Source organism: Haliotis rufescens, unplaced genomic scaffold (genome assembly GCF_023055435.1).
Source record: "Haliotis rufescens isolate VD_foot unplaced genomic scaffold, xgHalRufe1.0.p SCAF_1, whole genome shotgun sequence".
Lineage (NCBI taxonomy): Eukaryota > Metazoa > Mollusca > Gastropoda > Lepetellida > Haliotidae > Haliotis > Haliotis rufescens.
Window position 1 is genome coordinate 12,346,569 of NW_025963779.1, and position 20,435 is coordinate 12,367,003.

The window sequence follows — 20,435 nt, forward strand, 5'->3', positions numbered from 1 at the left end:
TGTCTATATCTTCATGGTTATGGCAGACACTTGATTCACCTTTAACATGTTTGTCGCATCTTGTAATCTGATTATGCTGTTGTATGGCGCACCACAGTATAATCAGATAAACATGTTATTTGAAGACACAATTTTAACCAAACTTGACTTTGAATAAGTTATGTTTGGTTAATGTCGTCAATAAATACGTTTATATAATTATCCTTGGTTTCAGGATAACTTCATGGAACTTCACAAAACGCCGAACTTCTGTGCAACCTCTCCTCACCCGATGGTGCATAATTAAAAACGAGGACCCCGTGTTCAATGTCGTCTTGCTATTATTCTATCTGTTACGTTTCATTTCTTATTTCACTGGAGAACACTTGTTATGATACGATTCAAAGTTCGAGGTATGTCATCGCAAAACTTGTAACATAAAGATTTTTAATCCCTATCAAGGGGGTATTTCTTGCTAGAATCCGGGTCAGACACGTTCCCTGTACTAAAACGCAAATACAAGAAAATCAGTGTGCCCCAGCAGCACTTATGACGTTATATCTGACAGGTGTTGAAACTTTAAATTTGAATTTAACTCCTATCAAGTAAGTGCATGTGGATTTGTCAGAAGGTCAAGTGTGTTCGTCGTGTGTGTCATATGGCATATGGTAAGGGTTATTCCAGGTAATACTCCTGGGCCCTCATTTTTACATCCAGTTTTGTTAATCACGAGCGAGTCGTTGTTACCTGTAACGATGGAAGCAGGTGTTCGCGAATGTGAGTTTTCAAACTGCGGTAAATTTCTGAGATGTAGCTATGGTCGTGCCAGTGGTAAGACTTAGTGCTTTAGTCTAGAGAACGTACATGTCATTGGCAAACTGAAGGCCTATCCTGCATATCTGATATAATAAGGAGAAACCAACTGTTTTCATCGGAGTTCGAAACCTCTAATTTGAAATTACGTTTGTCTCCATTCTGCCACGACAAATGCGAAAATACACGCAGACTCGTAAGCGATTGGATGTGGTGCATCGTTTAAGTCGATTATTTTTTAGGTTCTATGGCCGAGTTCAGGGATTAGTGCGTTCATATACTCAAACCACATTTTCCCCATAAAATGCCACCCAAAAAAATACGGAAACTGATGAAATGACAGTACAGGTGCAATGATAATAAATGTCTGTAAAATTAATTTCGGGCGTGTAGATCAATATCTGGTGTGTCCACCATGTTGGGCGATACATGCACGACACCTTGACAGCATACTGTTGATTAACTTGCGTATGATTGCCCTTGATATATTGCCCGCCATTTTGCCTGTAGAGCTACTCCAAGCTGGGCCACATTGGCGAGTGCTGGGTCTCTTGCGTACAATCTCCCACAGATCTTCTATTTGGGACATGTCCGTATGCCTTCTGGGGCAGTCGGGTAGCCTTGTGGTTAAAGCGTTCGCACGTCAGACCGAAGGCCGGTTCCGATTCCCGACAGGGGTACAATGTGTGCGGCCCATTTCTGGTGTGTCCCGCCGTGACATTGCTGGAATATTGCTAAAAGCGGCGGAAAACCAGACTCACTCACCGTATGCCGTCTCTGTGGAGATAATCGGTGACGAACTGCACAGGAAGTGGACTGGCTTTGTCATGTTGCAACATGTCGTCAACATATCACTGGCCAGTCAAATGTCCATTTACAAGAACCAGATCAGTTTGCCTGGCATATGTGATACCGCCTCACATCATGACACGACCGCCCCGATACAGATCATAGTAAAGAAATGTTGCCCTGGCGTACGGCTCGCAGCTACCTTGCCAACAACGTTTCTGAATTGGAGGCTGTACGCATGGCCATGGTGTAACGCCAATGGCGCACGACCTGTTGCCAGCCGACCCCACGCTTTGCCGCCGTTGGTAAGCTGCTATGGTCACACACTCTTCACAAAAAGGCGGGCTGCATAGGGTTTCATTGGTAGATGTCGAAATTCGCCTTGATAACAGGAGCAGATTTGAATCTATTGCGTAGTGAAATAAGTGCAAGGAGACGATCTTGTCCAGGTGTCGTGTTTTTTTAAATGACACTTTTTGATTTGTCAAACATTCGGAAAACTTGGAGTATTGACGTCCTCCCACTTCTATCGTACCCCAAATCCAACATTCTGTCTGTTCATTAAGATACCGTTCCGGTGGCATTGTTAAGCGCATTCGTGACCAACTCGTGTTATTCCGGGACAAGCCGAATAGCGACTCGTGCCCCTCTCGTGGCAATTTTTGCGACCGGGTTCCGTCTTAGCGCAAACGGGCATACCTAAAACAATTGTCAACTCGTTGTGTTATGGTTCACACATTTTCCCCATATATTATATACATATGTCAGATGCAATTTAAAGCACACCAGGACGTGCGGAATTATACAGTATGATTAAACACATTTAATTGTGTCTTTGGTATATTTTAGAGGCAAGACATATGTAAAATCAATAATTATTTCTGAGGGATTCTTTGACGAAGAACTTGAAATCATACGCACATTCTAATTGGTTTGTCGTATTTTCGCACATAACATTCATCGATAGGGGGACGAGTCTTCTTGCGGGTTACGGAAAGGGGCGAGTGGTGACGAATGTGTTAAGCGTAGCTTAATTGCGTCCGTGAGGTCCCCTAATAGGCGCACACACTATGGCTTCATTGCACACGTGCATCACGTTCTTTTCATGCATGGTGTGAAATTGCATTATGATTAGATGTTGCGTTCCGATGCAACGCCATGATAAATGAACACCTCATCAAAAAACACATTTAATTCACAGGTTCCCTTATTTTTTGTCGATAGTTTACTTATCCGTTGACAATGAAATAATAACATCATGCAACATATACCCTGTAAAGCACTACTTTAATGTAATTCATGTAATTTAATTTAATTTAATTTGATTCATGTATGTGTATGTCAACTCCAAAGAACAACCAGCTTCGATAATCTGACGACCCCATTGGGCATAAGGCACACTAGCGGTGACATTTATTTGAATATCTCACTGAAAATCGGTATTCGCGAAAAGGGTTAGGAAGTACTGTCCCAACGGTAGCAATCGCCACTCACATGATTTGCAAAAGAACATTCTTCAATATGTGGTTGTATATGTGATCTTACGATTAAAATCAGTGTCAAGTTGTCCTAAATAGTTAATACTATAAGTATAAATGTATTATATACAATTAGCATAGTGACATTAGTGTGTAGCTACACCGCCAAACATCCCGTTCAGTATTATGTATGGTGAGATACATGTTTATGCCGACATGGCCTATTTGTATCATCGACAGTGTTGACCTTTGCTCATACTACCATACATTGCTGATTATTTGCTCAGACAGTGTCAGTAGGTTCACCATGATAAAGCAGAAGAAACTCAATGTCACAAGTACATACATGTGCATTCTGTTTAGGAACTCACGACATCTGGTCTCACGTTGTGTCCAAATGCTTATCTCATTACACAAGAGACGTATTCCATGGCCAGATGACTGCAACAGTTATTTATTCAAGTATAGTAATAACAATAATAAGGCTATGTCACGTGTGAGCTGGTTTCAATGCCTCTTTAACAGTATTTCATGGCGAGCAAGCTTAATGTTTGAGGAAAGCCTTAATTAATGCAATGTTTACCTCGTTGGTGAAGGCTACCGTGATCTCTATTGGAACAATTTCTTGCACTTGGCCTTGATATTGCAATAATATCAGCAACTATTTACAAAACCATGCGCATGTATTTCGTTCTCAATATTATGCACATCTTATGAATGAGTTGTCCTCTTGTGTACATAGTGCATGGGTTTGGCGCTTTGTTTGTTTGTTTAACGCCGCACTCAGCAATATTCCAGCTATATGACGGAGGTCTGTAAATAATCCAGTCTGGACCAGACAATCCAGTGATCGACATCATGAACATCGATACACACACTTGGGATGCGATGACATGCATCAAACAAGTCAGCGAGCCTGACCAACCGATCCCGTTAGTCGCCTCTTACGACAAGCATTGCTTGCTGAAGACCTATTCCAACCCGGATCTTGACGGGTCTGGCGCTTTGAAAAACGACATATGTATGGTACATCTTTTAACCCTTTGATCAATATAGTTAACGTTTTACTTGATAATATGTCAAAAAGGAAACAATACGATTAGTGAGGTACGTTGGTCACAAAAGGGAGGGTTGTTTAAGCGGACTACCATCTGATATTAATGGTACTGAAAAAGATTCGCGTTAAAGGTGTGAACATTTTTAAAAGGAAGGTGTGCAATGAAGTTGGGACACAAACGCAATACATGGTACTGCTCACGAATCTATCCTGCCTGTGAATATGAGTGGGGGTTAGTTACGCCTCTTTGAAATAGAAACATACTCTGGTCGAACCGGGATTCGAACGAAGGTAATGATCTGTATTTTGCGGTTCATTGTTAAAATAAATTTCGAAAGATTGTCGTTAGATGGTGTATACACCAATTTGTCGTTTTTGGTTTGTTAAGCGAGTTAAAGAAATACACATTTTTAACCTCAATTGGAAGCAACAATATCTGCAAAATAGAGATAGAAACAATTGAGAAACAAAATAGACTAGACAAAACTAGGCCAGTGGCCCAAAATACCACCAACAGAGGTTACATTTCAACACGCTTCATTTTATATACAAACGTATACATATAGCACAGACATACATATCATATGAAGTATTCTTGAAAAATAATTATTTAAAGTGGTATTGAGCATATTTATAATTTTTTGCACATAAAATATGTATCAATAGAGATAATTTACTTTTTTTGTGTCTTGAGTGTTCATTATATTTATGAATATGTTTACTGCACTGTCATTTCTGTTATTTTTACTGATATATATTTTTTCTGACAGAGATATATGCATCACATGCAAATAAGACATGAATTTCATCTTCTGAATACATTTTGTCCTTAAGCCAACAGTGAGTACATAGTGAGAAACAAAATAACAAGATGTACGTGTATATAGATTTATATAGAATTTAAAAGTTATAGATTAAAAAATATTTCATACTTATATAGCCTTTAGGAGTTAAACTAAGGCGGAATAACGTATTCTTAATTGCACATCCCATTAGAATAATATATTATGTAATATACATGTATAAACAGAAAACTGTCAATCAATCGATATGTATTTGTTTTTCTCATAAGGCAGCAAACTTGAAAAAACGAGCATATAAAATGGATTCGGAATCAAACATGTATCTTCATAAAACATATTATTTCTAAATTACAAATTCGAAAAGGTGGTGTTTATCATGTCAACGTAAACAAGGAATTGTCACATCAAGTTTGATATATAAATTAATATTTGACAGTTGAATTATCTCTGCTGTTACTAAAATGACAGTTCGGTTTTCATGGAAGCACATGGCGTAATTCCTAATTTTGATCACGTTTCATTAAAATATTGAAAAATATTTCTTTTCTATTTTCGGGTGTTACTCAGTAATTGATGCCGGGAATATGCTAGCATTGTCCGGTCCATGGCGTCCAATGGACGTGTTAGAATAAATCCTCGATGAACCCATGTTTCAGACACATACACTGTACATGTGCATGTACGTGAAGAGATTTTATAACAGAATTTTGATTTCGGCTCGAATATATTGCTGATGATTAAGTGTCTCATATCTCAGTCACGTACTTGGGTTACGATTGGTGCGCTGTCACTCGCAGCAACAGGCTGGGGGTAGGGAGGGGGGCTGACCACCTGCGCATATGGAGGGGGTGGCTGAAAGGTGGCTGGAGCAACTGTAGTTTCATAGGGACCCTGACTGATACTGTGTATGTTGTTTTCTCGGACTTGAGTGGTCGTTGGTCGTTGATTCCTTTTGTTGGCTGCTCCTATTAGGACGCAGATAATAACGATGAGGACGAACCCACCGATGGAACCTCCGATAATGGCACCGAAATTGACGGGGTCAAGATCTGGAACTGTTAAAAAAACAACGTTGTCATTCAGCGAACGTACTTTTACGTGTGTTGTTAATGTCTTTTCCTTTCTCAAAGAAAAAATGTAACTGTAACTGTACAATCGAAATGCACTAGATTTGTACTGACTGTTTCGGCAACTAGTCTCTGTAAACCAAAAAACCTATGTAACCCTCCTCGTTATGCATAAGTTTCAAAACAAATACTCACAGCTGTCGCGCTCCTTGGCTTGGTACGACAGTTTAAAACCTGTGCCTGTGTTGGAGCCATCAGAGTGGAATTTTATTAACATGTATTGTCCGGAGCTGTGCTTTGTGGGGAGACTGCTGCCGCAATATTTTCCCAGTAATGTGTCGGTGTCAAAAGAACCTATACAAACCAATGAGAACAAATGTTTAATTCTACACACGTGGTGCACTGATCGTTTATTCAGTGTCACTTGGAGAAAGTCCAGTATGTCCACAAAAAGAATCAATGTCGTATCGTGATGTTTGGTCACGTCTGTTTGTCTATCAACGCCGCAATCAACACTATTCCAGCTATATGACGGCGGTCTGTAAATATTCGAGTCGGGACCAGGCAATCCAGAAGCAATCCACTCATTTGGGATATGATGCCATGCATCAATCAAGTCAGCGAGCCTGACAACCCGATCACGTCGGTCGCCTCTTGGCTGCTAAAGATCACTTCTAACATGGATCTTCACGGGTGTTTATGGCCACAAAGGGGGTGCGGCGGTGGTGTCAGGAGGGGTGAATGAGTACGGTGATTTGACAAACAATCGAGACACTTATTTTGATGTGCTCTTACGAGGTTTTATGTCGTAAACTAGTCTCGAGTGCAGGTGGATCAAATATGTAGACGTATAGGGTGAGTGAGTAGTACTGCAGCAATATTCGACAAATCATTGAACTGGGTACGCTTATTGCATTCATAATGGGTGCTTGGCAATCGCGTCAACAACCCCATTATGAACATAACCCTGTAACCGTTGTAGTTTAGTCTGCATTGGCTAGTTGCATCGCCGACTTGAAATGTTAAGCACATTGTTGATGGTCCTCCATTCTCATTCACTCACTCATTCTACCAAAAAGCCGAATCTTAACGTTTATAAAGTTGCGTATACAATTCATCTACATTCGTTTTACCGTCAAAAAATTCATAGTAGTCGTAAGAACAAGAGTAAGAGAACTCCACGTCCGAAGCAATGACATCAACATACACCACGAGGTCAGAGTCACCAGTGTCGATTGACCATGAACAGCCAGCGTTGCTGAAAGAAAACGCGCACTTTTAAATATAAACATTATAGTTTATTAGTTTATTACGGGTCAGCTGAAGCTGTTTCGGAAGATCACATAATCAACCCGATATTTTCCTTTTCAGATATTAATCTCTTTAAATGGCCTATTTTGTAATGCCATTTGTCACAAATAGAAGTGATATGTCAAGGATACACTAATGCAGTTTCAGGTACAACATCTACTATGTCCTATCACATTCCGTTATATGTTCTATTTACAGTAGCGTCCTTATGTGACTGTGAGCATTGTTGATTTAATACGTGTCAGCTAAATGTAAGACAACAGCCCAAAGTGAACCCGCAGACGTTTAGCTCTTTGATGACAACCACGAGACGGGTATAACCCAAAGAAAAATAGTCAGAGCATTACCCAGCTTGACAGAGGGAAGTAACACTGACCACCATTTTGCGTGGAGAAGATAACTGTTCCACCTGTGCCTCACCAAATAAGCCCAAGTACCTGTTCTAGTTTAGTTACAATGTGCTAAAATGAAAGTCTGAGACACAGCAGGAAGCACGGGATATTCACACATCCCTGTGCAGAAACTGATGATCATGACACTGTACTAGACACTATATTTAAGGAACACCCGAATTTATTCCAAAATTATATGTAAAGAAGTGACGTTGTGGAATTCAATCTTCATAGTAAAGTCAATATCTGGTCCATGCCCCGAGGCACGACAACTTCTGAGCATACTGGAAATTAAACACCCGGTTGTCTCCCCTCGTATCCTTCGCCATTCGTCTTCTAAGGTCTGTCCAAGCTGTTGCAAATTCTGGGAACACAGAGCTCGGTTGCGAACCAGCCTAGAACATCCTAAAGGTTTTCAATCGGTGACATGTCTTGAGATCTGGCTTGCCACGGATATGTTATGACACCCTGCTTACTCAGACAGTAAATTGCAACACGAACTTCTGACCCTTCGCGCTTGGCAGATGGGATGACCACTTAACGATGACCGGTCTTGTCCCCTTGCAGGTTCATTAGACCCGTCGTCTATCGTGTTCTTGGCCTGCTGCCTGATAGCACCTCTCTCCGCGCCAAGGCTCGCTAAATACAATGTTTATTCCTAATGCAGGATATTTACCATCCCCCAAACACTCGCGTGATAACCTCTATTGACCATATGTAAATGACATAGTGACACTTTTAACATGTTAGTCAGTTCAACTTACTTTGGGTAGTTGTACGGGTAGTTTGGCGAGTTAAGGTAGCTTGGCGCATACGTGTATGCAGTGAGATCACTTGAACCACATGCTGAAAAACCAACAGAGGATATATGTTGTGTGTCAAACGAAAACATGTGACTTAAGGAATGATCGTTGAACGTCACTAGGAACTGTTACACATATACATACACCGCGAGTCATATATCAACATGACGATCAGTCACATTTCAACATTAGATCATAGTTTATCTTTTGTGAACAAAATTAAGTTTTGTGACATTTTATGCGCAGATGTCGAGACAAGTGCACGCAGAGTTCAGTGGATTCTTTCTGTTTACTGTATACTATCATCAATGAGGTATACTTTACCAAACATCAAGACATTACATAGCATCATACTCACGTCTGAAATCATCTCCCCCTGTATATGCTAACTTGAAGCCTTTGCCAGTCTGTGAGCTGTCTGAGTGGAACATTATGGTGACAACCGAACCTGAACTGTAGAAGGTAGGTGTCTGAGTCCCGCAGAACTTCCCTATTAATGACGACCTTTGTCCTGAACAAAACATATAGAGAACAATCCGTACACCTTCACATATCCATGCACATATTAATTATTCGACGTCAAAGGCGAGAGCAGTCCAGCGTGCCGTTGTCCAAAGCGATCTTACCTTACCATGGACTTACGACAGTCGTAGCCCTAAGGTTGTTTTGTACAACGGCACCCTGGTATTATAACTGTAACCAACCCACATTGTAAGATTTGTGTGTGTGTGTGTGTGTGTGTGTGTGTGTGTGTGTGTGTGTGTGTGTGTGTGTGTGTGTGTGTGTGCTTGTACTAATCCGGAGTGATTATGTTTTATAGTGCTAGCCCACTGAGATACCATGCCGCAGTTTAACATGAATACCCCACTCAGACACAGTTCACTGACTCCAAGCCGACAAGTCCTTGTTTTAGCCTCTTAATGCCGAGAGCCAGACAGGGTGACAACAAGTACCATCTTTTAACGTCGTTTGGTATGACGCGGCCGGGGACGGAACTCAGGACCTTCCGCTCTCCGGGCGGACGCTTTACCCCTAGACCACGGAGGCGGTCGGTTTACAAGTGGTCGGTGATTGCAGAATGGATACAATAGTAAATAACACATGCTCCGCCACAGCTATTTGTATCCAGAACAACTGTTGCTATATGTAAACACTACATGTACCTGTTCTGTTATATTCTGTTAATGTATTCTTACTTGTGACAACGAAAGGTACCCTATTGAGATAGTAGATCCTGCGCATGGGAGAGTGTAACCACAAGTGGACAGCCCTTAGATACATGTGTTTTCCACTCGGCTATAGTTGACATCATTGCTCGTTAAAGATGTGCAACGGTTTATCTTTATGTGACTTTACAGTTGACCATATGTGCCTTAAAACTGCATAAAGTTTTTCCGATATGTCTTGACAAGTGGTTACTTTAGTAAATAGCTCGGACGACGATCCATCTAGTTCACACACTCAGTGGCATTCATAACATTAGGTCATTTATTGATACGATCATAATGATTTTGAATATTACTATTCGTGTATTTTATTGTGATTTCATATCGTCAGAAGCTCTTAACACTAAACGTATAGACATACATGTATATATACTTATTAATAACACAGGACTGATCATTAACAGTTACATAACACACACGTTTGGGATTTTCATACTTTCAAAATAAGAATAAAATCATACTTATATCAATATTTGTTTTTTCATCTGGCATAATGATTATTGTGTCGGTCGATTTAGTGGGAAAATATATATGTCTGTTCTATTTGAAGTGCAGGATTTTAATTTCAGCAAAATACGTGCACGGATTAAATCTCTATCGAAGAAGGCATTGTTCTCTTTATTTCATCAATCAATTTTCAATATGTGTCAACGTTTTGTTGGATCTTTGTACAATAAGTTGTAGCTTTTACATTTTCTCATGGATCAAATATAGAGCGGTTGGTGGGACAAGTAGAACAAATTTAAATTATCTTGATTGTACATCAAGATTGTGGCTTTAGGCTCTGGGCCCAGTTCCACAAAGCGATGGGGGCGCTAAGACGATCGTAACTCCCATACTTCAACATAGATTTACGACAGTCGTGGCGCTAAGATGGCTTTGTGTAACGGGGCCCTGGAATGTAACTGGAAATATTCAAAAGTGTCGCCTTACCATCATAGACCTTAACATAGTCATATGTACATGTGGAGGAGTATTCAATGTCAGTTTCAATGACATTAATCTTGATCCTTGTATAATCTGTAGTGATGCTCCATGTGCAGTCCTTGTTCCTGTAGCCACATAACACATTATGTGATATGAATTACTTTAATACATTCAGTATATTGATGTAATGAATATAACAGTTACTATCTGAGGTATACCTCTTCTATATCATATCAACAGACGTATGTACATCAAATAACGGTTTGGCAAATGTATACTATCCGTAAAATTACACAAATGAAGTGATATATGATATAAATGTGTTCTCAATTCTATAATGTTAAACGAATATGTGCCTACGGTGGATAGTCCATTGGATAGCCTGGGGATGTTAGATACTGGTCGTATGAAAGGGCACTCAGATCATCTCCGCAGGATAACTGAGCTGAAATAGATTGGAATGATTATATATAAATATCACAATTCTAGCATGATAATTAAAGAGATAAATTTTAAAATTCAAATAATGACTTCTACCTTAATCATAACAAATTCTTTTCATTACTAACATCCATACATGTTAAGTAAAACCCATGTATGGCTATGGCCTACACGGGCGAATGGAAGTATTATACAAAATGCTACATGTGCATTGCATTTAGGGGTTGAAAACTGTTTTATTAAAAGTTCCTCGGACTTGAAACTCTTGTGATTCTCGTGTGACCTTTTAATTAGTAACAATGCCAAAGCCGATAGCAATTGTATCTATGAAGCCTGTACAAACGGATGTCATGTAATTTATTGTAATAATATTCCCACCTTTTGCTAAATTTATAGGTTATATATCTTATTCCTTGCACACAAAACGTCATTCCAAATATACAACACAAATATATGTAAATATCATTGTATATCTTGTCTCATATACTCTGCGTATACTCCAAATGTTTTAGTGGTTAGTGTACAGCACCGATGGTATCACTGGAACTTACCACTTGTTTGAAAGTACTTGAGTCTGAAGCCCCTGAATGTATTGGAGCTGTCTGTTTGAAACTCGAGTGTCATTGCCTGTCCAGAGCTCTGTAGTGTAGGTTCCATTGTATTGCACCATATTGCTATCACACGTGAACTTATGTCAGTGCCTAGAACAAATGGATGCAACATTTACTGTCGTCAGTTTTCATAACATACTTATTAGAAGACAACAAATACTAATATAGAGGAGGCACGGGTAGCTCAGTCATCTAAGGCGCATCAATTCGTTGAGCAGAGTTGCGTCCCTTGGGCACGGCAGAAACATATGATCGTGGGTTTGAATCCCGGTTCGCTTCGATCCTGTTTCTAGGTTTGTCAGCACCATGCCTTTGCTCGTTTCACTAATTGATAAACTTCACAACTCGCACAGCAGTAATTGTTAAGGTGACATTGATTGAAGAAAATAGATCGTGTGATAACCTATGCAAGGTCTTGTGCATGTAAAATAACAGAATGTTAAAATTGAAGTAACTGATTACCGATGCGAGAACTCGAAAGGTACAATATTAGTTCACTGAAATATTTCGTCGTCAAATACTTGCATCACCATCGATTATATTATAGATTAACACTAATAACATGTTGCATCTTATCTATCTTATACCAACCATCGTAAACTTTCACGAAGTCATAGGGACAACCCTGTCCACCTTCAAGAATGGAATCAAGTACGACGATTCTGACCATGTAACTTGACGAAACTGCCGTCATCGTCCAAATACATTGCTCATTACTGAAACAGGAGATATATTGAGGTAATTATATATTCATATGTGAGCAGTGAAAGCTTAAAATATGCTTTTTGATGGAGAAGTGGACAGTGTATATCTATCAGCAGTACCGCAATAATACAAATGCATAAAATTGAAAATCACTGGAAGGCAAATTTTAGAGAGCAATATGTGAAATGCTGGACTTCCTGAATGATATCACCTGTATATGAAATTATTAGATATGACATTTTGGAAAGAGGGCGGCATCCCAACGGGCACCAAATGTGCTCCTCTCTTTGTGGATATGTTGTTTTATGCCTATGAATAGGTTTTCTGCTCGTATTTACAAAATATAAAAGCAGGAATTGGGCCAAGAAGTCAAACCTAAGCTTGATATAGATGATCTGAAATCGTTCAGAAATGCAAAATCTCGAATTCCGTTCCACTCATGTACCCTCGAGAACTAGAAATAAATGAAACCAGTGAAACCGCCCAATCTTTTTCATATTTAGATCTTCGTGTATGTATACAGTTTCAGAGTGACGAAAACGTATCCACAGAATTGTATGACAAGAGGGGTGAATTCAACAGAAGGCCAGAAGGTTACGTGAACACCACATAATGCTATTGTTAAGAAACACATGTTCATTAGCCGATCGTGATTTGCTTGCACATCCAGTAAGTTGAAGCGTTCGGGGGTAAAGTTGATAACCATCAAATCTAGCTATTAAAACTTTGGTGTGCCGCCTGCTTCTACTCTGACATAACTTGAAGACGTATCCCTCATAACTTCTCCATTTGTTTATGTTGCATCATGTCTATCAATGTGACAAGACACCGTCCTTAAGTGCCACTTTGGCCAAGATAAGCCACCAAAACACGGCGGCCAGGTTTATGCGAATTAATAGTTCATAGAAATGTTACCGATTATAGCACATCAGATCGAACTTAGATAGACAGACAAGAAATGCGAAAAAGCTACCCCAAGGATGAAGTGCATTTTTAGGGTTATCATCTTCTTGCTCAAACTGAAGTTTGATCATTTAACATATCCATGATCATGCTATGCAAAAAGTTGTACTAAACTAAGTAATTTATCATTAATTGAAGGCCATATATGCACATAGTGATACTGTGTGAGTTTTTAAGCAGAAGATGTAACAGTAAATGTCACAAATTAGAAGTTGAAAGCTGTCAGCACATATCCTTTAAAATCGTGGCTTGTAACAGAATCCTGCGGTAAAATGATTTAATCTGTTCATGACTTTTGATGGACAAAGTAAATACATGTATACAGCGAGCGCATACCACATGTTTTAAATTGGTTTTGCAAAACATTTGTTTTGATGGCAAGGTCATCCGTCTCAATTACCAGCTAAACTAGCAATAAAACGTCTATGTCTTCTCTGTCTTTGATATCTCTGATATCTAGTGGAAATTATGATTCGTCTGAAGGTTAATGGAGACATCTACAAAATTATAGTGCGGTCCCTTCATGATTAACTACATTATAACAAGTTTTGCATGTCAATGTCAGCAACATTTGAGAAAGGAGAACCCTATTCAAGACTGTGCTTAGTTCCGTGATCGTCCGTTCTTGCATCAATTTCAGAGACGTATGTTACCATGATTACTGCGTTTGAAGGTTGTCAATATTCTAAAATATTTATCATTATATATACAGAGGAACATGCCTAGAAATGATAACTTCCGTTTATAATACCACGTCAAAACCACAGTGACAGTCAGGATCGGGATTTGTATCTTAAATTATTTAAAATTTGTTCATTTCAATCTATATACTTCGTACATGTACTTTGAATTTGAATTTCATTTTGAAATACATGCATATGTTTGAAAATAATTCTGGTTTTTAGATGCTGAAATATTTATAAAGAAAATGCTATCCAGTGTTTACATCTACTTTTCAGTTTGAGAGTCTGAAAATCTTATCACAAGTTATCTGGAAAAAGAACATTGGAACAATTGAATTGGTTCAGAAATTTGTTGGTTCTGAATGAAATTCTTTTTTTAATCCGAGGTTAAATTGACACGCAAACATGCATGTGTTGTGATTGATTGTGAGTACATTTTGTACTTATTAGTATTGTAATAAGTGAGTGAGTGAGTAAGTATGGTTTTACGCCGCTTTTAGCAGTATTCCAGCAATATCACGGCGGGGGACACCAGAAATGGGCGTCACACATTGTGCCCATGTCGGGAATCGAACCCGGGTCTTCGGCATGACGAACGAACGCTTTAACCACTAGGCTACCCAACCGCCCCAGTATTGTAATAAGAGTTGATGTTGAATATCAACACAAAGTCTTGGTATTGATATATTTAAGAGCCACTGTCCTTTCATTGTTACAAACTATTTACGTTTTTGTTTTGTTTCTGTGTGTAATGAGGCGGGAGTAGTAAGAAACTGAAACACAAATTCAAATAATGCACCAACGGTCGTTTAAAGGTTACAGTACTGTGGCATCTTGTGAACGTATACAATATTGTGGAGCTGGTTCATCAAGCTGTTATTAATGTAATAGAAATAGAATCACAATAAGACAGTCGCAATACGGTTCATTACGCAAAAACAACATATGCAGAAATTACATAGTCTTTAAAACTAGTGTTTGATGAGACGGACAAGGCAAATCACATACATTTATTGTGATATCAAATTGTCCAGTTAAACCATATAAAAGGTTTTACTATTGCCAACCTGAATGTATTTTAAATACCAAATTTTCAAACAAACATCTTTCACATTTGAAATAGGAAACACGTAATACATTCAATGCGCAATGTACACATACATATAATATGTTTCGAATGCAATTCAGGATTAGCCGTACCTTTGTGTTCTTTGGGATCACGCAGCATAGAAAAGTATGAAAACATGAGTTATTTAATATACAGAATGTATTTTATCACTAAGGCATTTCAGTAAGGCGGTCTAAAAATATGTAATGACGGATTGAGTCAAATGTGATATTGTTCGCTGGTTTACATTCTAGGATATATTTCGGGTCAGTTTTCAAACGCTCAAATGTTACCATGTGTCGAAATAGAAATGATTGATGTACTTACTTTGCATAAGAGACAGGATATCCGGGGGATTGAAGGTACTGGGGCCCTGTAAGGGCGGACAGAGATGCAGGACCACACTTCACTGGAAAATGAAATTTTAACAGTTTTATAGGCTCTGCAGTTATACAGATCAATTGGATCATTCAGCGGTCAAAGGCTATACGTGTTTTGCACCAGATAACCCTGATAAGAGTATTTGAGGTGAGGTGAGGTGAAATGGGGTTTAACGTCGCGTCCAAGATTATTGCACTTATATAGCGACGTGCATGTACATGTGTGTGTGTGGCTGCTTGTACTAGTCCGGACTGATGCCGATTTATAGTGCTAGCTCACTGAGATACCATGCCGCAGTTTAACATGAATACCCCACTCAGACACAGTATACTGACTCCGAGCCGACCAGTCCTTGTTTTAGCCCCTTAATGCCGAGCGCCAGGCAGGGTAACAACAAGTACCATCTTTTAACGTCGTTTGGTATGACGCGGCCGGGGATCGAACCCGGGACCTTCCGCTCTCCGGGCGGACGCTCTACCACTAGACCACGGAGGCGGTTCTATAAGTGATGAAGTCGTAGATGTTTACTTCGGAGGTGAAAAAGAATGAGCAGTGCTGACAAATTAAGGAATGTAATCGGGGTATCTGAACGTAACTTTTTGTATATCGAGTTTCGCCACCGTAGAACACAATGCCACTTGTGCACACAAACTTGCCTTTCAGCAACGTGTAGATTATCGTTATGAGATTTTATTATTCGCTCGTGCTGACTGATGTTTTATTTTCAGGACTCACTTCAGATACTTCATTTACAATCAGAATTGTAAAACAGTGTGCAGACGATTATGATCATTGACCTTGGATGTTTTTAAGCCCATCAAGCTCTCAAAATGACCTAATATCTTGGGCACAATAAACAATGCACAATGCGTCTGGTGACAAAAAATATTGCGCGTTTATTTCAACATGACAGAGAATTTCTCTTTTGACGCAAGACAAATATATATCAAGCTTTACCTGGAGTTTGGACACTCATGTACTTGATACGGAAGCCCCTGTCTACAATCACATCATCTGTCTTAAATTCCACTGTCATCGGGCCTGCTGATCGGTATGTTGGTGTCTTATTGCCACAAAACCTTCCCAGTTCATCGTTGTTAACAACTGGTGCCGTAACAAAATATTACACTCGTACAGATACAAACATAAATATATAGATAAGTCATTGAACAATGTGATACCTATGCACTTTCATAATTTGTTTTCCTTAAGTAACGATTTTATGTTAAAATGCTCAGATTTATCATACGTAAGTAAATGGTATTTTTTTTCTTCATGTAAGTACAATATAACTAGAGGATTTCTCCTTGTAGATCTCTTTACTCGCCTTGCATACATGGCAGTGTGTATCCAATAATTCTCCATAGACCATCGTGACACTATATGTTTAAATGGGATGAAAATTGACATGGTCATATTCATTTTCCAGAAAACTCATACAACTCAAATATTCTAGCAACGTAAAAGGCCAAAGGTAATACCGTCATAAGCAGTCACTGAGTCATTGCTGCATGACGGGTAGGTGCCCTCAATTTCTGAGTCGATGACGTCAAGTTGAACAGACTTGCCACCATATGCCACGATTACCCACGCACATTCCAAGTCACTGGTAACAGCAACAAAAAGGTTATGCTGAAATCCAAACCATAATTGCAGTCTCTATTCCCCAAATACAGGTATATATAAATACCAACCTGCATGCTTATCATACATACATATGCGTGTAGGTGTTGCATGTCCCAAATGAGGCATGAGTGACACAGTCGTCAGGGGAGCCGAGTTTCATGATTGCGGATCTTTTCCTCTTAGTTCGTGTTACCCATGTATATCGGCATCTGTCAGTGTTTTGTGGCCATCACAATACATATATGTGCGTTGTCCTATTGCTGTGGTTATTTTCAAGCATGTATGTTAACATTGCGTTGTCCTATGTGTATGGATACATACATAAACGTTGTGTGCGTGGTTTCCTGTGTGTATCGAATAGACAAAGGCATGTATCTATGTGCGTTAATAATTTGTACAGCGCATTTTCCAATTAGCAACTGCTCAAATGCGCTCAGACCAGACGTGATCAAGATGCTGGTCAATATTTGAAGGGTTACACATATTCAAGAGAAATGAGATTGGTTCGATGCATGAAAGAACATGCTGGTATGTTGTGTGAACCGATGCTCATGAACACATCACATGACTCGAGATTTGTCTCGTGCAGAATCAGCGTGTGAAGTTTGGAAATCACGTGCAGCATATCGTGATAAAAATAAAGTCACTGTGGTAATACATGTCTGATTGTCAGTTTTGTCATTAATTGGTACCCATTGGAAACATCTCTTCTTAACGAAGATACGTCTCTATATATTTCTATGGTTCGCATTTCGTTTGTCGGTGAGTATATATATGTACCTATCCCCATGTGTATGGATTATCTTTATATAAACAAGCATGTATATATGTGCACCATCATAATTATACATGCATGTATGGAGATCTATAAAACAAGCGCGTATATATGCGCGTCAAGCACGCATAAAGACGTGCAGGTATGAAATTGTTATTCTTGAGCATGTGAGCATGTGTACAGAAGAGATATAGATGAATTGCATGTCGGGGATTCTTGTCCGTTATGTATAAAAGGTCTGAGTAAGTTTAACATGTACAAGTCATGTATTATACAATCTATGTCAATGATATTTTGTTCGACCAAGAGACGTTAAAAGATGGTACTTGTTGTTATCCTGTCTGGCGCTCTGCATTAAGGGGCTAAACACACACACACACACACACACACACACACACACACACACACACACACACACACACACACACACACACACACACACACACAAACACACAGTGTGGGGTATTCATGTTAAACTGCGGCATGGTATCTCAGTGAGCTAGCACTATAAATCGGCATCAGTCCGGACTAGTACAAGCAGCCACACACACACACATGTACATGCAAGTCGCTATATAAGTGCAATAATCTTGGACGCGACGTTAAACCCCATTTCACCTCACGACCTCACCATTTGTGTTCGTCATGTTTGACAATCCATGTAAATGTTGTCTGTTCAATGCATAATTATCTATTTATTGGTGGAAGGCGTAAATGATCGACAAAGGGTAAGCTAATGAAGAGGTCAGGAAATAGCACTGAATGGTTGTACTACACTTGAAACGTACTTATCATATGCATCCGGGTATCCAGGTGATACGAAATACAGCGGGGTTGTGTCAGTTAGCATTGTCAGGTTGCAAACGCCAGCTATTGATGAAGAAAGATGCTTCAGTACACGTAACAGGATATTGATAAGCTTTAGCAAACAATGCAACATACATACATTGCACTTGAGAGGATAATTTAAAAAAGCCGTTAAGGTAAATGCATAATTATGATAATTTCATTTGTAATACAATACAAAGAGAGAGAGTTGTCTAAGGCGCTGCAATTATGGAATTCGAATCCAAGATTTGCCCTGTTTATGATCGTCGGTATATTAGCGTCAGCATCGTCAGAAGTACATAGGAAACTAGAATACGGGCAATCATTTTCCATGTTCAAGTTACTCTCAGTGTTTAACAGGATTATATGGCTTCGACACAAACTCCAACATACCTTCAACCGTCTTGAATTTTAGAGAAAATCCTTTCCCGACTGTGGCAGTATCACTCTTGAAATCAATCCTCATTTTGTTTTTGGAACTCTGAAGAAAAGGTATGGTAGTGCCACAGACGTGTCCGAGCAGCTGTTCGTCTAAAGGAAGTAAAAATAATTAACAGTACTGTTGTCATAAGCTCAGCATACAGTGGAATCAATGCATTGTCAATACTTTTGTTTGTTTGTTGTTTAACGCCGCACTCAGCAATATTCCAGCTATATGACGGCGGTCTGTAAATAATCGAGTCTGGACCAGACAATCCATTGATTGACATCACGAGCATCGATCCACGCAATTGGGATATATGACATGCATCAACCAAGTCAGCGAGACTGACCACCCGATCCCGTTAGTCGCCTCTTACGACAAGCAAAGTCGCATTTTACGGCAAGCATGGGCTGCTGAAGACCTATTCTACCCCGGATCTTCACGGGTATGTCAATATGTACATATATCAATATAAGATTTGTCATTAAAACTAACACTTTATTTATCCGTATGATCCATTTCGGAGAAAGTTAATTAAGAATTGACTTTCACTTTGTCTGAGTTCATTGAAGTATGAACCTTTATAGTGAGGGCCAAACGGTATGAACGTCGGAACTTGCTGTTGTCATAAGCTCAGCATACAATTGACTGTCAATTAATGAATTGTCGAGATGTACATGTATCAATATAAGATTTGTCATTAAAACTGACACTTTTTTATCCGTATGACCTCTTCCGGAGAAAGTTAATTAAGAATTGACTTTCACTTTGTCTGAGTTCATTGAAGTATGAACCTTCATAGTGAGGGCCAAACGGTATGAACGTCGGAACTTGCTGTTGTCATAAGCTCAGCATACAATTGACTGTCAATCAATGAATTGTCGAGATGTACATAAATCAATTTGTCATTAAAACTGACACTTTTTTATCCGTATGACCTCTTCCGAAGAAAGTTATAATATGATAAATTAAGAATTGACTTTCACTTTGTCTGAGTTCATTGAAGTATGAAGTATGGGCCAAACGGTATGAACGTCGGAACTTGCAATTTGTTTACACTGACTGCCATACAACAACCAGCTGCGTAAAGTAGTTCTTCAAAACGAGAAGTAACATGAGAGTATGTATGCACAAATTGCTCTTCAGCAATATCACCATTAGATGAGAAAGGTCTGTTAAGAACTACCTCAGTAAGTCAGTCACAATGACAGCGCGTCGTTATACATTAACATCAAGTACAACCGC

At 39.3% G+C, this 20,435-nt stretch overlaps 1 protein-coding gene across 1 annotated transcript in view; it reads right to left on the reverse strand.

The window, feature by feature from the left end:
* LOC124146787 (cubilin-like) overlaps positions 1-20,435 on the reverse strand; it is a 53,913-nt gene that overhangs the window by 27,290 nt on the left and 6,188 nt on the right. Inside the window, exons 7-20 of the mRNA XM_048399647.1 lie at positions 19,160-19,297; positions 18,727-18,808; positions 17,019-17,143; positions 16,495-16,641; positions 15,484-15,565; positions 12,289-12,413; positions 11,638-11,787; positions 11,006-11,090; positions 10,652-10,770; positions 8,851-9,003; positions 8,454-8,535; positions 7,120-7,244; positions 6,182-6,340; positions 5,674-5,974 (exon numbers count right to left, since the gene is read on the reverse strand). Coding sequence (XP_048255604.1) covers positions 5,674-5,974; positions 6,182-6,340; positions 7,120-7,244; positions 8,454-8,535; positions 8,851-9,003; positions 10,652-10,770; positions 11,006-11,090; positions 11,638-11,787; positions 12,289-12,413; positions 15,484-15,565; positions 16,495-16,641; positions 17,019-17,143; positions 18,727-18,808; positions 19,160-19,297 — 1,873 coding nt within the window. The remainder of the gene's footprint in view (positions 1-5,673; positions 5,975-6,181; positions 6,341-7,119; positions 7,245-8,453; positions 8,536-8,850; positions 9,004-10,651; positions 10,771-11,005; positions 11,091-11,637; positions 11,788-12,288; positions 12,414-15,483; positions 15,566-16,494; positions 16,642-17,018; positions 17,144-18,726; positions 18,809-19,159; positions 19,298-20,435) is intronic.